The 16,701-nt window shown below is 35.5% G+C and overlaps 2 protein-coding genes and 1 non-coding gene across 3 annotated transcripts; 1 reads left to right on the top strand and 2 right to left on the bottom strand.

Moving 5' to 3' along the window:
• The first annotated feature begins 2,875 nt into the window (after positions 1 to 2,875).
• On the top strand, positions 2,876 to 2,981 carry LOC114579346. The gene has a single exon (XR_003700272.1). It is a non-coding gene; the product is annotated as a small nucleolar RNA R71 (small nucleolar RNA).
• A 2,584-nt stretch (positions 2,982 to 5,565) lies between these two features.
• LOC110109937 lies at positions 5,566 to 7,825 on the bottom strand. Its single transcript, XM_020841165.2, has 3 exons — positions 6,533 to 7,825; positions 6,263 to 6,434; positions 5,566 to 6,143 (listed from the first exon to the last, which is right to left on the bottom strand). Exons 1-3 carry the CDS (start codon positions 7,823 to 7,825, stop codon positions 5,566 to 5,568), a joined length of 2,043 nt encoding a protein of 680 aa, XP_020696824.2.
• Positions 7,826 to 9,672: 1,847 nt separating this feature from the next.
• LOC110109938 (pseudo histidine-containing phosphotransfer protein 5) lies at positions 9,673 to 15,881 on the bottom strand. The gene is made up of 6 exons (XM_020841166.2): positions 15,791 to 15,881; positions 14,808 to 14,938; positions 14,654 to 14,722; positions 14,261 to 14,332; positions 14,085 to 14,157; positions 9,673 to 10,634 (listed from the first exon to the last, which is right to left on the bottom strand). Exons 1-6 carry the CDS (start codon positions 15,848 to 15,850, stop codon positions 10,584 to 10,586), a joined length of 456 nt encoding a protein of 151 aa, XP_020696825.1. The 5' UTR covers positions 15,851 to 15,881; the 3' UTR covers positions 9,673 to 10,583.
• Between the last annotated feature and the right edge of the window lie 820 nt (positions 15,882 to 16,701).

The raw sequence follows: 16,701 nt of genomic DNA, 5'->3' as shown, positions 1-16,701 counted from the left end.
TGTTAGGAGTTCTATTTACTATTTGCTTGATTGTTGGTTTGTTAAGTCTAAAGGCCATGTCAGAAATATTATTCCCTCTCTTATCCTTTGGTACCTTTGGCTGGAGAGAAATGATTCTTGTTTTAATGGCGTTGTTATGAATCATCAAAGAATTATCCATAAAGTTAAGGATAAAGTGGTTTCCCTTTATTCTGCTAATTTACTCCCGGTTAGGCATTTTAAGAAGTTTTTATTTGCTTTCCCTACTTTTGGTATTAACATGGAGGTGGACAAGTTGCATAAGGAGACGAGGTGCATTAGTTGGAGTTAGCCTCTCCCTAACTCTTGTAAGTTAAATGTTGCCAATGCTAAACTGGGTGATATTGTAGGTTGTGGTGGCCTTATTAGAGATCATAATGACACTTTCATCTTGGGTTTTGCTGGGCCTGTTACTAATGGTGATATTAATATTGCTCTTTACATTGCTATGCTTCATGGATTAAACCTCTGTGCTAACCTCTCTCAAATTAATACTATTCTGGAGATTGGTTCTTACTTTGATTTCAATTTGCTTTATGTTAATGATGATAACATTTGTTCCTCTGCTCTGCTTTACATTAGGAGGGACATTAGGGAGATCCTTAACTCTCTTAATTGCTCCTTTTCTATCAATTTGGATGAGGGGAATGCGTGTGCGCAAGCAATGGCCAATATGTGTTGTGATTTTAATGGATTGACTGAATTTTCCTTTTCTCAACAGCTTGTTTTCATTAAAGGCCTTTTAAGGATGGATCAAATTAGTTTATCTTATGTTAAGCTTTAATTTTGGTGGTTCGATTTTCTTTTTTTGGCTAAGGGGTTCCTCTCTTTGGTTGCAGTGGGGAATTCTTGCAGCTTCTCGGTTTGGTTTATTGTTGCATTGCTGTTTCGAGTCCTTTTTGGGTTTTATCTGGTGGTGTTATTATGGTTCTTTTTTATCTAGCTGAGCTTTCTTCTTTCTTATGTAGTATTACTATATGGTTTGGAGGGGTGTGCTTCAGCTGTTGCAGGGTTATTTTGTGCCTCTGCCTAGGATTCTGCTATGTGTAGGTTGTGGTTGTATCTGTTATATGACTAGGTGGTTTGGTTGGGTGTTTTTAAGCTATTGCAGGGTTTTTTTTGTGCCTTTGTTTGGGATTTTGTTGGGGTGCAGGTTGTGGATGTTCTCTTTTTACTTTCTTTTCTGCGGCCTGGTGTTCCAGTTTTCTTCCTGGGCTATTTTTATCTTATTGATGCTGCTTTCCTTGCTTGGGCTTTATGGTGAGAGCATTGGTGACTGCTTCTGGCTATATCCTTTTTGGGTGGAGTTAGGCTATGGTAGTTGGTTATTCTAGAATTTTGTTAATTTAGCATTGTTCTATCATTGTTTTTCTGAGTATCTTCTCTATTTTGCTGTTGTGGGGGAACCTAATCAGGTGGTTAGTTTGCCTCCCTATGTTCCTTTTGTTAATTATACTAATATTCTTGTTATTTTTCTTCTGGACTTCCCTCATATTTTGTTTAGCTCATATTACTGCTATATCTTTCTTTCATATCAGCCTTTTTTTTAAGGTTATTTATTGGATGGTTGATTGCAAGGTCGCCATGGGGTTTGGTTGTTGGGAGCATTTTGGATACTTTTTGCTAGCTCCTAATTTTTGGGTGCTTTCTCTTAAGCATTGTAGCATGTACATAGGGTTTCTTGTACTGATCTTTAGTGGGGAACTCAAGCTCCTGGGTATTTCTTTTCTTTACTTTTGTAGCTCTTTGAGCGGTAGTGAGCTTGAGGTCCCCTTAGGACCTTGTACGATTTTACCTTAATCAAAGCGTAGGCCCCTTTCTAGGTTTCCCCTAAAAAAAAATCTTCCATATCTAGAATAATACAATCAATAGGAAAAATTAATTTACAACTTTATTCAAAACATCTTCTATTACCCCTCTTGGGTAAGTGAAAGATATATCATCCAACTAAAGAGTAACAAAAGTAGGTTGAATCACTCATATATCTCATTTTTTTAATATTTAGAGTTGCATTAGGATGATATTAGATCCTAAATCACATAAGGCTCTCCACATAATTTTTCACCAATAGTTAAAAGGATTATAAAACTCTCAGAATCTTAAAGATTTTTAGGAAGTCTCTTTTGAATTATAGCATTATTCTTTTTTATTAATGATACTATTTTAAATTCTTATAGATTCCTTTTCTTTTTCAAAATATCCTTCATAAATTTGACATATGTGGGCATATGTTCTAAAGCTTCAAAAAATGGTATATTAATGGCTAATTTTTTAAACACTTCTAAGAACTTTGAAAACTATCTGTCAAGATTTTGTTTGATTAACCTATGAGGAAAAGGTGGTGGTGGTCTCTCTATAATCTTCCTAATTAAATTTTCACGATCTTTTATAGGGTTAGATTGTTCAATTATAGATTTACTTTCTACTTCTTCATCTTCAACATCATTCTTTTGAGGTAGATCTTTATCTTTGTAAGGGTCTCCCAAATCTTTTCCACTTCAAAGTTGGATATTATAACATTATTCTTCCAATTTTTTATAATTAATCAACCTAGCAAGATACCCTAATTGATCCTTAATTTTTCTAAGAGCAGTGATTAATTCTGCAATTGGATTCCTAGTTGTATAATAATATTTTTCAACGGTATCTTCCCAATCCTGTCATGATGGAGTTGTTCAGAATCAAAGTTATAACATTGTAATGCTACATAACTTAAATTTTTAGGATCTTTGTTTACATTATCATACCCATCTATCCTAGTTCTAACTTTCAAGTTAATTAATTTCTAAGAAATTACTGTAACTTTTGTAGTCAAGATAATCTATTATAAAATATTTGAATAACCAACCAATCAAGTAAAGCATGGTGAGGGCATTTCATAAGTATTTTTTTAAAAACTCTCAACTCTCATAAATTGATTCTCCATGAAACTGGGTGAAATAAGTGATATCATTTATAAGTTTAGTAGTTTTTAAAGGTAGAAAGTACTTAGCAAAAAACTTATAAGCTAACTCATTTCAAGTGGTTATAGAGCATTGGGTAAGGAATTTAATCACATCTTAGCTTTATCTCTTAGAGAAAATGAGAACAATCAATGTCTAATAGCATCATTATTGACTCCATTGTACTTAAATATAACATAAATCTCTAGAAACTGGATAAGTGTAAATTGGGATCTTCAACATGAATTTCCCAAAATTGAGAATTTTGAACCATTGGAATTATAAAAGGTTTTGATTCAAAATTATTAGCTTGAATTGTAGGTCTATTAATGGTTTGATGAATTCCATCTATTAAAGTTAGCATAATCCCTAAGAGATCTCTAATGATCTAGATCTAGTAAGGTTCAGTAATTTTCTTAGTTTTTAAAATTTTTGAAAGGGTTCCTTTTATTTCAGAGTAAAATAACCAATGTTCATTTCTATGTCTATAAAGCATTCAATTATGAATATGCAAGGTGAAAAGAAAATAAATAAAATAAAAGATATAAGTAGGTCTAATTATGAAATTAATTCAACAATATAGTTAAAATAAAAAAAATACGTCCCTGACAACGGTGCAAAAAAACATGATGGTGGTTGTGGAGTGAATTTTTGAATTGTATAGAAGTCTAGGGCTCTATCACCCCTAAATAATGTTTAAGTTTTTTTTGATATAAAAATAACAAAACCTCACTTAATATATGCAAGTATACTTGTTGAATCAAATTTTAATGTAATATAGTAGAGTGTTAAACCCACCAGGAAATATGCTTACTTGCAAAAAACTACTATAATTTACTATAATTATAATAATTATACTACTCAAATAAAAATGATATTTGTGGAGATTCTATGACTGAATGAAATAGTAAAAATATTGAATGTAATATTCAATAAAAGTGTTTTGAATTAATGATTGTAAATTTTATATCTTCTCTAATAAGAATCTTTTTTTTTTTGGGAAATTTTGGGGCTTAGCCCGTATATTGATCAAAAAAATAGGTTACAAGAAGAAACTATCCAACTCAAAATATTTACAAGTAAACTATGAGCTGAAATAAAAAATTATAAGTCCAGAACAAAAACAAAGATGTCTCCAACAAGGCTCAGAAAAAAACAGACTGGGAGAAGGCAAACAAATCACCGAAGCCACTCAAAGCCTTCATATAGGAACCCGGTTGCCATCAATAATCCATAGGAATATCCAGTAGGGTGCAGAAAGCCAGGCCAAGTACTGGAAGAAGCCAAGAAGATAACGAGGCCATCCAGGGTAGTAGGCGACAACCCAGTCCGGCTCATCATTGCCAGGGGACATACCAATAACCTTCCCAGAATTAAAATTGGCGAGAGAAGCATTGAGGATAGGTGCTGCATAGAGTATCAAAATTCTTCCAAAATCTGGCCTTGGACAAAATGGCAGAAATGCTTCTGTAATAGATGGTGATAGGACAGCAAAGTTTCCTCAAAAATCTCCTATCATTACGTTCTCGCCATATGAAATAAAGCAAACAACAAAATAACAAAAATTCTTTTATTGTGAGTTAAGCCCTTGATCTCCCTCAAAAAATTCCAGAAGCTGCATCAGATTCGGTCTTAAAGGAATGCCTGCGTGCTAGGTAAAAGCATTTGTAAAATCTGAATTGAAAAATCACATTGAAAGAAAAGATGATTTATGCTTTCATGTTCAGCATTGCATAAAGGGCAAATAGGGGGAATGAAAATGTTCCGAATAGCCAGCACCTCCACAGTTTTAAGCCCCCTCATCACGGCTAACCAAGCATAAGCCGAATACCTTAAAGCCGCTCTTTTATGCCAAATAAAATTATACCAGCTAACTTTGGTAAGATTAGAATAGTAAACCATTTTAAAGGTTTTGAAGCATGGCACGCCCTCCCGAGCCAAGTAATACAACTAGGGCCATCAGAAACAGGAATAGCCATAATAGCCTGGGACAGCTCAGGTGAAACAACCTCAGTGAAATTTCAACATCCCTCATAAATAAACAAATTAACACTCACAAAACCAGCAGGACTATGAGACATTAAGCTAGCAAGAGTTTGATGGTTCAATCACGGGTCCCAAAACATGGAAAGATTGCAGGAATTCTTTATCACCTGAAACTTAAAAAGGTTTTTAATATGATTGGCAATAGAACAAATGCCTTTCCAAAATTTGGAAGCATTGGCCTGAGGAGGCTTGTAAGGAGAATTATATTTGCTTCTTAACCAAGAGAAGAGCAAAGAATGCTGATTATAGAATCTCCAGATGAGGTTGCAACCATGAGCAAAAGCAAGACATTGGATATCCTGTATGCCTAATCCCCCAAAGCAAGTAGGTATACAGGTTTTATGCCATGCAATTAGGTGAAGTTTTTTCTCAGTGGAAGAGCCATGATATAAGAACTTAGAGCATAATTTGTCGATTTGTTTACAACAACCTTTGGGTAGAATCGCTCCTCTAATCCATTAAGCTATAGTGTTGGCAATAGTAAATTTCATATACTGAATCCTACCTGCAAAAGACAAAAACTTAACTTTCCAACCAGCAAGTAGAGTAGAAATCCTACTCAGTAGTGGTTGGAAGTGAGAAGAAGATAGTTCTTGATAGCAATGGGAAGCCTAAGATATTTCAGAGATTCAACCGAAAGGGAATAGCCGAGAATGGCATTGATATCCAAAGCAAGGTTGGGGTTACAAGAGATAATGATAAAACATTTATTTTTGTTTATGTAAAGCCCAGCATGTTCATCAAAGATGTTCAGAGTATTATTAAGAGCATGAGCATTGGAAATGGTAGTCGGGCCAAAAACCAACACGTCATCAACATAGAGAAGGTGGTTGTACACAGAATTGCCTCTAGAAATTCCCTGAAAGGAGCCCTCATCTAAGGCACAAGAGAAGGCGTCCATGACAATGGCAAACAGCAGTGGAGATAGGGAGAAACCTTGACGCAACCTAGTAGTAGAGTTAAAATAGCCCTCCATAACACCATTAACACAAATAGAGAAAGGGACATCCAGGATACAACCTTTGATCCAAGAAATGAACTTAGATGGAAAACCTTTCACCTCCATCCTATTCAAAAGTAATTCTCTAGAGACCGTATCGAAAGCCTTTTTTATGTCCAATTTAGCACAGAAATAGTCTTTGGAAGTCCCCAAGTTAAATCTCTAAGAATTTTGGAAGCCAAAATGATGTGATCGGAGGCCAACCTTTTATGAATAAAGCCCGCTTGACTTTCATTAATAATAAGAGGCATGATACCTTTCATCCTATTAGCCAAAATCTTAGCAATGATTTTATAAAAAGTGTTACAAAGTGAGATGGATCTAAAAGCATTAATGTTGGAGGCGTGAGGATGTTTGGGGATAAGGACAAGATCAGTAGCTTTAGCATAGGTAGGAAGAATCCCGGTAGCAAAATAATTTTTAACAGCCTAACAAATATAGTGACCGATAATATTCCAAGAAATTTTATAGAAATGAAAGGTGAAGCCATCCAGCCCAGGGAGGATGTGGAGGCACCCGCAAAAACCACATCTTTGATCTCATTATCGAAAACCGGAACAATGAGGGAGTCAGCAAGATTAGCAGGGATGGAGGAACCATAAGGAATAAGCCTCATGTTACCGGAGTGAGAATGCGGGCTATTAAAAAGCCCTTGAAAATGCCTAGTCAAGGCTTGAGCCACAGTGCTTGGAGAGTTAAAGTGACCATCCGGAGTCGTAATCTCCCTAATGTGATTAATGTTGCCTCTACTCTTATTCCTGGCATACAAAAACTCCAAATCATCTTCCCCATGGGACAGCCATTTGGCTTTAGCCCGCTGAATAGTCCAGGAAGCCCAAGCCTTTTGGAAATTGATCAAAGAAGAATTGATGAGCTTGAGAGAATTATTAAGAGTCATGTCCAGTGGGTTGGAATTAATGAGATCAAGACAATTTTTCTGTTGAGAAATCAGCGAGTCAATTTTATCCTTAAGAAATGATGAGTTATTCCACTTGTGATTCTTCAGGTGCCCTTTTAAACATTTCAATTTATAGTACAAGTTGACAATAGGACTAGCAGCAGAATGCTTAGCAAAGGCAGAAATAACCATATCCCAATAGCCATCCATATTCACCCAGTAATTTTTGAATAAAAATCTCACACCTGCAGCCATGGGAGCTCCGGAGAAAAGAAGCAAGGGTGAGTGGTCAGAACACATCGGAGCATCAACATTGTAAAAGGAAGTGGGGAAAGCTTCCAACCAAGCCACATTAATCAACATTCTATACAATTTAACATGAATAGGATCAGCCACCCGCTGATTGAACCAAGTGAAATTTAAACCAGTAGAAGCCAGTTCTAGGAGCCCGGTGTCGAAATTCCAGCTATTCATTTCATTGAGTTGGCTATGCTGTGGTGGAAACCCACCTAATTTTTCTTTGACAGTTCTGAAACAATTGAAATCTCCCATAACCAGCCACGGGGAGGAAATACTATCAGCTAAAGAAGCTAGCTGATTCCACGGAGAAGTTCTATCAGATTGTGTGTTGGCCGCATAAACCACAGACAGGAGAAACTGAGAATCAGATGAGAAAGAGACAATTCCATGTATTAACTGGGAGGAGGTGATGATGGGTCTAAAGTTAACACAATTTGCATTCCATTTAAGCCAAATTATCCCAGAGATAGAAGAGCAAAGATTGTTACAGCTCTTCTCATGGGGAAAAATATGATGAGAATGGGCAAACCAGTGGTCAGAATCCGGATTCGTAGAAAGCTTCGCCTCCAAAATACAGAGCATTTCAAGACGATGGGACTTAATCAAATTTTTACAGGCCATAACTTTTTCGGGGCTATTAAAACCCCGGACATTCCAGCATCCAATTGGGTGGAAAGGTCATTTGGATTTTGAGGAAGATTGTGCTTTTTTGGCGCTTTTGGATATAGGGGGCTTTGAATTTTGAGACTTTGGCTGTTTTTGTCTGTCAGGAGGCTCTTCCAAATTTTGGTAAGGAAAACTTGAAGAGGATTCAGAAGGTTCAACAATGTCAGGAGGATCATCTGCTTGTAAAATAGCAAACTTATTCGGTGAAGAGGATGTTGTGGGAGGAGGATTCTGAAGCCAGGTTGGTTTTTGCTGAGATTTGGCCACAGAAAATTTACCTGTGTTATCCCGAGAGTGGGAATGAGCAGGAACGAAACGAGTCTCATAAGGGTCAGGATCATCATGAGAGAAGAAATCAATAGCTTCGGTATTGCCGGAGGGGGAGTTAAGGTTAGGAATGGGTTCGGGTTGAGAAGCAGGTTCCATACCAGGAGGAGGCATAGCATGAAGCGCATCAACCTGAGTAGGCACCATAGGATTGTCAACAATGGGTAAAACATAAGGAGTAGGTAATTGAACCAACACAATAGTGGTGTCAACAGTGGATAGAGCAGGGGGATTAGGTAAGATAGTGGTGGATGATCGGATTAAATGATGATCAGAAGGCTTGGGAGGCAGGGCAGACGGTAAATTAGGTGGAGGTAATAGTTTATTTTGACAGTTTCTACTTTTGCTTCTCCCTCGAGATTGTTGAGGAAAAGGAGGTTTGGATTGAGGATTTTTGGGGGAGGTTTGGATTGAGGATTTTTGGGGGAGGTTTGGAGGATGAACCAAGGATCCACAGCCAGAATAAGGGGTTGGCTTCCAGTCATACACCACCTTGAGTTCCATATCATCACCATCTAGAGAAACAGGAATAACATCCGGAAAACTCGACTTACTAGAAACCAAGACGCAAACCCGAGCAAACGTCAATCGAGTTTTACGGGCCGTTAAAGCATCAACCGCCAACGGTTGGCCAACAAAGCTAGCGATTTTTGAGATACCGATTGGATTCCAGACCGCCAGTGGTAAATCGACAATTTTAATCCATATAGGAATGGCACTAAATTCATGCCTAAGAAATTCATCCCTCTTAGGCATGAATTTAGGAGACCATTTTTGTAGAATGAACGGGCGGCCGAAAAAAAACCATGGGTCACCAGACCATGCTGCCTAAAAATCGTCCGCAAAAGTAAATTTGAAAAGGAAAAAGCCATCGTTTAAGGATAAAAGTTCAACCGAGCCTTTAGGAGCCCAAACCTTCTTGATGGTATTCAAGAGACTCATGTAAGCTGGACGGGGACCAACCGAGTAACCAACCAGCGACATACCCCAGTCAGGAACACCACGTGAGAGATCATCATCCGTAAAAGGAATTTAGCAGTTGGAGAGAAGAAGGAAAGGGTAAAATCATTTGCCACTGGGTCTTGTTTTGTAAGATTTCCGATGAAGTCGAGACCGGGAAGTGCGGAGAGCGCAGTAGTACCGGAGCCAAGAAGCGGAGGAAAGTCTGTAGAGTAGGAGGATGACGCCATCGGAGGCGAAGAGGGGAGGGGAAGAGGCCCCTCCCCAAACGAAAGAGGCGGCGCGAAGCAAAACCCCGCCAAAATCCTAGCAGAGCGTTCGCGACCTCCTAGTGCTCCGATTATTTTTTCTCTAATAAGAATCTTAATTATAGATGTGATTATAGATGTGATTCAGAGTACATGCATCCCTAGATCTCTGCTGAGCTTGTATAGATGAAAATGATATCATCACACACAACTCATACACAAAGACTCGAATCCAAGACCTCTTAGTTGAAAGCCTAAGCTCTCAACCAACAGGCTAAGATGAGCTATGTGGCCTAAAATATTTTACAACCTAACCTATGTATAGGCTAGCGAAATATCTTACTTTACCTTACCTGTAAAGTCAAGAGTGACTGTATGCACTCACCCTACCCTCTACACTTCTTTATATAGACTCTAGTCACTGTGTAATGGGACAGCTTTTACTGCTTTTACTATGCTTTTCTCCTACCGCTGGACAATACAGATTTTCTGCAAGTGTATTCTTCTGCTCAGGTAAAGCCAAATGTTCCATTAGCTGTTTCTTCTCTGTTCAGCTCTTTGCAAACCTGTTATATTTTGAGGTAGCATCCGAGACAATATCAGCTTTGGAAAGCCTGACGCTAGTGAGGATGAGATCGTGGAGGCCGCAAGAGGAGCAAATGCACATGATTTCATGTCATATGATCTTCCTAACTTATATTATATAAGAAAAAGGCAAATTCTTAATAATCAGAGACAGTAATAACTTATTGATATAGGTTGTTTAAGTGCATTAAGAGAGGGATATGGCACACATTGTGGTGGGAGAGTGCTGCAGCTATCAGGAGGCCGAAAGCAGCGGATTGCCATTGCAAGAGCAATCCTAATTGAACAAGGGAACTACACGCTACTTACGAGCAAGAGAGGGGCTTTTTTAAAGATTTAGTTATGCTCCGGTAATGAACAGAGTTTTGATAACCGCATACATATACAATGTATTGAAATAAATAGATGTCATTGCAACCATGAAATTTTAGTAGATTACTAGCATTAGAAACTTCTGATGATTAAAGATAGTAATTCAGACACCGATAGGCTACATATATAAGCTTTTCAGCTGCGTTACAAAGTCTATATGCATAATTCTGCAATAACATTGCTTTTTATCATTGAAGTGAGAACAAGAAAACTTGGACTCCTTAAATGACAGGTCGGCTAGCGCCTTCAGCTGGCCCAATTTGTCGCAGCAGCTGTAACAAAGAAGCATCTTTTCAGTAACATTTGGAAAGTTAAAACAATATTAGGTATAGTTTATTGAAGAAAGCCAAATGGAAGAAAAATAGTTTTTAGTCCAGTCTGCTTATTCAAACATAATGACTTTGCTAGACCTATCAATACATGTTTTGTGCAATGTAGTTGGCAGCAGGCTACTTTCCAGGGCATATCATGTAAGCTATAGGAGTGTGAGGTGATGTTGCCTACAGTTTTCTTCATACATTGGAAAATTGGTGTTAAATTTGCATTTTTTATTTCATAATGTAAGTGTTAACATGAAATTTACCAGAGAAAACCTATGTGAAAACTTTAATTTTACATCATAAACATCTAACAACAACAATAACAACAACAACAACAACAACAAGCCTTTATTCTACTACGTGGGGTCGAATACATGACTCATTTTTCTCCATTGTATCCGGCTAAGAGTCATATTCTCATTTAGATCTAATAAAGAAAGGTCATTTCTAATATTTAAGAAAAGAGATGAGTATTTCATCACTTATGAAAATGGATATAGTAAAACTTATATTGATTATTTTCTTATAAGAAAATAGATCGTTTAGATTGTAGAGATTGTATAATTATTCCGAGTGAAAATTCATGTACCCAACACCGCTTATTAGTTTTGGATTTTAAGATGAATGAGAAGAGTGAAAAATATAGTATATCGTTGTTCTAGGATTAGATGATTGCATTTAAAACACTCTAACAAAAATATCTTTGTGAGTAAGATTCACGATCTTAAGATTTTGTTAGTACATGAGGAAACTAATATTATGTTGGAAATAGTAGCTTATAATATTAATAATGCTGCAAAGTATGTGCTTGGAGTATCAAAATGAAAAGCTTCTAATAGTAAAAATAATTGGTGGTAAAATCAAAATGTGCGAGAAAAAATTAAAAAAAATAAGATTTTCTATTATAAAAATTAGTTTGAATATAAAAATTCTGAAAATTGGGAAAGATATAAAGTTGCCCCGTAAGAAGTCTAAGAAAACATAATGCAATGAAAAATTTTAGCTTTTAATGATTTATATATATGATTAGATACTAAAGAGGGTGAAAGATTTATGTATAAGCTAGCCAAACAAAGAGATAGGAGTAGTAAGGATTTGGTTCAAGTGAAGTGCATTAAGAATGAAGATCAAAAAGTACCTTTTTTTGAAGAGGATATTCAACAAAGGTTGACGAGATATTTTACTAAGCTTTTCAATGAAGATTGTGAAAATACGATTTATTTTAGTAACCTTAACACTCTAAATGAAAATAAAGATTTTTGTTTTTATTGACGTATTATTAAAACTGAAGTTAAAGAAGCTTTAAAGAAAATGAAGGGTGGGAAACTGTTGGACCTGATGATATTCCAATAGTGGTGTGGAAATGCATAGGAGATGAAGGAATTTCTCGACTTACTAAAATTTTTAATATTATTTTGAAGACTAAAAAGATGTCAGATATGTGGAGAATGAGTGTGTTGATTCCTATCTTTAAGAATAAAGGTGATACACAAGATTGTGTAAATTATAGAGGAATTAAGTTGATGTGTCATACTTTAAAACTATGGGAGAGAGTTATGGAGCATAGGTTACAACGTTATACTAATGCTTCTCAAAATCAATTTGGATTCATGCTGGGTAGGTCTAGTATGGAAGCCATGCATTTATTAAGAGGTTTGATGGAGAAGTATACAGAGAAAAAGGAAGATCTTCATATGAAATTTATTGATTTAGAGAAATCTTATGATAAAGTGTCAAGAGAAGTTCTATGGAGAGTTCTAAAAAAGAAAGGGATTAATAATGCTTATATTCAAGTCATTAGGGATATGTATGTTGGAGACGTTACTTGTGTTCAAACACATTAGTTTGATCAAGTATTTTTCAATTTCAGTTTGATTACACCAAGGATAAACCTTAAGCCCATGTCTTTTTGCTTTACTTATGGATGTTCTTACTAGAGATTTGCAAGAGGATGTTTCCTGGTGTATGATTTTTGTTGACGATTTTCTTCTTATTGATAAGAGTAAAGAGGGAGTTGAATATAAACTTGAATTATGGAGGTCAACCGTAGAGTCTAAAGGTTTTCGTTTGAGTAGATCTAAAATCAAATAGATGAAGTGTAATTTTAATAATAATATATCTAGTGGGGGGTTTGTGACTTTGAGCGATAAAGTCATCAATAAAAGTACACATTTTTGATATCTTGAGTCTATTGTAAAGAGTGATAGTAAAATAGTTGGGTATATTATTAGTAGAATTCAAGTTGGATGGATGAAGTGGAGGATTCCATTGGGGTTGTTGTATGATAAAAAAATACCGCTCCAACTTAAGGGAAAATTCTATAAGATGGTGCTGCAATGCTTTATGGTGCATATTGTTTGCCAATAAAAGAGAAGCATAATATTAAGTTAAGTGTTGCAAAGATGAGGATGCTCAGGTGGATGAGTGGTTTTACTCTTAGAGACATGATGCGAAATGAGCATATATGTGAAAAGGTTGGAGTAGCTCCAGTGGAGGATAAGATTAGAGAGAGTCGCCTTAGATGGTTTGGTCACATAAAATAACGGCCTTCCGATGACTCGGTTAGGTTCACACACACACACAAAAAATATTGCAAGATAAATGAGCATATTTCAAGTTTGATTGATGGTAAAATTCATGATGACTTTTTCCCCTGAAATTGAAGTTGGAATACAGTTTTAGAGAAGGGGCTATTTAATTCATAAAACCTGTTAATGTTGGATATAGTGATGAACTAGATAAGGTATCTTATTTTGAGGCCATCTCATGATTTGAGTAATGTTAGGGAGTATAATTCTTATCCTATGAAAACAACATACTACATAAATTTAATTACGGCTCGACCTTAGAGGAAAGTCATTGTGAGAGGTGGAAGATTCTATTTGGCTCCCTTCTTGGGTATCTATTATTTGTGAATATTTTCATTAAGATGTCTCGATGGTTCTCAATTGCTCTATTTTGCCTTTATAAAGAGTATGCATTATCTTTATTTTATCTATGAGAGAAAGGTCATAATTTTGTACAATTAAAACTATAATATAATCTATAGTAAGGGCAATAGAACTTGGCCATAAATTGGATGAAGTTGTACAAAATTATTAAATTGGGTGAACTTGTATAAATTTATTGGCATGTTTTATGTGTTGATCTTCTTTTTCTATTTGCTGTTATTTTGTTCTAAATAATAAATTTGGATTTTGCTTTTTAACCCATTTCCTTAAGTCTAATAGGATAAATCTAATCATTATTCTGTACTAGCCCTCTAAGGTAGACAAGAAAAGCATCATGAAAGAAAAGCGCTATAAAGGCAGCGCTTTTGAAGTAGGCTTCCCAAAAATCTGCAATATGAAAGAAAATAAAACAAAAAACACAGAAAAGAAGATAAATGTTGCAGGTCATAACCTGGAAATATGCCTCCAGCTTCTGCCTAAGAATAGCATGCTCCCTCTTCACTTTCTGGAATGTCCTAAAGCAGCTATATGCCATAGTTATGTTAGATTTGTTATACCTAAAAACAGTATAGGAGATGTACCAACACAACCAATCAGTTGATCAACGAAATGTTGAAGGAGACAGACCCGTCCAGATTTTCTTTGTTGCAGTATTCTCTTAGCAATGTGCATTCATTCTTCACCTTAAGAGCTCCGATGCTGTGAGAAGCCAAAGTATCAAATTTTCTAATCCATATGTTATTGCCTTAGGCTTTGTTTGGATGGATTTTTTGTTGCTTTTTAAAGCAGTTTTTTGGAACAAAAATTAAAATTTTTATATTAGAAAGCTGCTTTAAGAAGCAACAAAAAAGTAGTTCCAAATGAAGCCTTGGGACAGCTTTATTACTGCTCCTTAAAACAACTTTTTCGTATAAAAAAAATTAATATTTAAATTTAAAAGATGCTTTAAGAAGCAATAAGAAAGGCATCCCAAACGAAGCCTTAAACAAACGAATTTCATTCAGGTTTATAGCTAAATACCTGGAAGTGCTTCCTTTTAACTGATGCGTAAGAGAGTCCAGCTTCTGAAAATCTGGTGAATTCTTTTCCCTGTATCATTGTATTACAAATATTGCCCAGAATTAAGCTACTAGGTAAACGAGACCTTTAATGATTTTTTAAAATTTATTCTTACAGAGCTTGCTCGATGTTGCTAAGAAGCCTAGATGAGTCCTTGAAAAACAAAGTGACTACTTCCTCTACAAAATTTGGGCTAACATCATCCTGCAAATCTTCCAGCTGATAAAATTGTTCATCCAAGTATCCCTGCAATAGCTTAATATTCCATTAATAAAACTGAAGTATTAACAAAGTTACATAGGTTCAAACATTAGTGAAAACTATTACTTACACAGTCTGATCAAAATTTAGGGCCTAAGGCATCAATTCGTTGGTAAATGTTTTTTTTTTATTTGGTCTGGAAATTCGAATTACTGAAAGTTTTATGTACGATAAAAATGAAAAAAATATGCATCCATTAATCAAATATTGCTGAATAATTATGATCAAAGTGTACATTAGGTTGCTGTCTAGCTGTCAACGTGCTGGTTTATGAGAAACAAAATTGCAAGAGACGGCACCTTTGTTTTTTTCAATTTATGGGAAGGGATACTATAGCTAATGGTGCTCCAATATGGAAATATTATCTTGATCTGAAATTAGACAGAATAAAGGGAGAACCATTATCTTGATCATTAAATTAGATTATAGCAAATAAATAAGGAAACAAAAATTTTAAAATTTAGTAAGCCAACCCCACGTAGTGGGACAAAGGCTTCATGTTGTTGTACTAACGCGTTGAACTTGATCAACAAAAGTATTTGAAGATAATTGTCGAATCAAAGTTCAAACATTCTGCCTACAAAACCTCAAGGGTTCTGCAGTCATGGATTATGATGAAGGAAAAGAGGAACCATTAAAAAGCTTAGCATTCTTTGTTGAATGAGATTCATCACCAGGAAAACCTTAAAGTGCTTTGGGAGGCTAGTATATTAATTCTTTCTTAACAATAATAAAAAAAAATCACTAGGAAGAATTTGTTGATTGTTAAGAAACCATGATTTACAAATTTAGAATCTTGGCAAGCTAGTAGTGATTTATTTGACGTGTCTGGCCAACCTGATCAAATAAACTCTTCTTCATGTAGGCAGCCTGACGCCTAAGGTCAGAGTAATCCATGCTTGTTTAAATTGAAGGAAAAATATTTTGATGAGATGGATATCAATGTTTCACTTGCTGGGCCTATTTATAGATGGAAAAGAATTTAAGTGAATGGTGGTCTATAATGCAAGATTCTTTCTATTATGAAAAGCAAAAAATATCACCCAGAATCTCGTTTGATTAGCATTCCATGGATTTTCATGCCAGAGTAAGGAAGAGTTATGTTTATCCATTTCTTGATGACGACCAATATCCATTCAGATTTCCACAAGTTTTTCTTTCTTGGAGAAGGATTCTCTCAAATTGAAGCAGTTGGGAATCTACTGGCACAAATATCCAGTTACTCAAATAGCAGATAACCTGGTATTTGGTTCTCCATAGTTTGTGTTTATAGTCAATTATCTTTAATTGAATCTGTTATAATGAAAAAAGACGATTCATTAAGCCAAGCCCAAACAATGGAAATGATGATAAAAATGGTGATTGCTAAACATAATACACTACATTGCATATTTCATTTATTGTAAACAATTGCATCATTAATATTGGAAACCAGAACAAAAATAACTTAAATTGTTTTTTTACTCAGTAATGATAAATAAAATTGACTAAAACTTTCATGATGTAATTTTCAGCCTCATAATTAGATGTCAAACGTCTCAGATGATGATCAGGATTTGATTTAAAATTAAGAATAAAAAGCTGCAACTATAACAAAGCGTAAACATATCAGATCTTCCTCTAGTATAAGTTGTAACTATCTAAATAAAATAATGCTGCCTCAAATTCCATCACCAATTTCATGCATACAAGAAGATGTGGGAGAAAAGTTATTATGAATGCAAAGCCAAATGAGAGCTCCGATGGAT

This window comes from Dendrobium catenatum, unplaced genomic scaffold, assembly GCF_001605985.2.
Source record: "Dendrobium catenatum unplaced genomic scaffold, ASM160598v2 fragScaff_scaffold_323, whole genome shotgun sequence".
Lineage (NCBI taxonomy): Eukaryota > Viridiplantae > Streptophyta > Magnoliopsida > Asparagales > Orchidaceae > Dendrobium > Dendrobium catenatum.
This window is presented reverse-complemented; position numbering and strand designations above follow the sequence as displayed.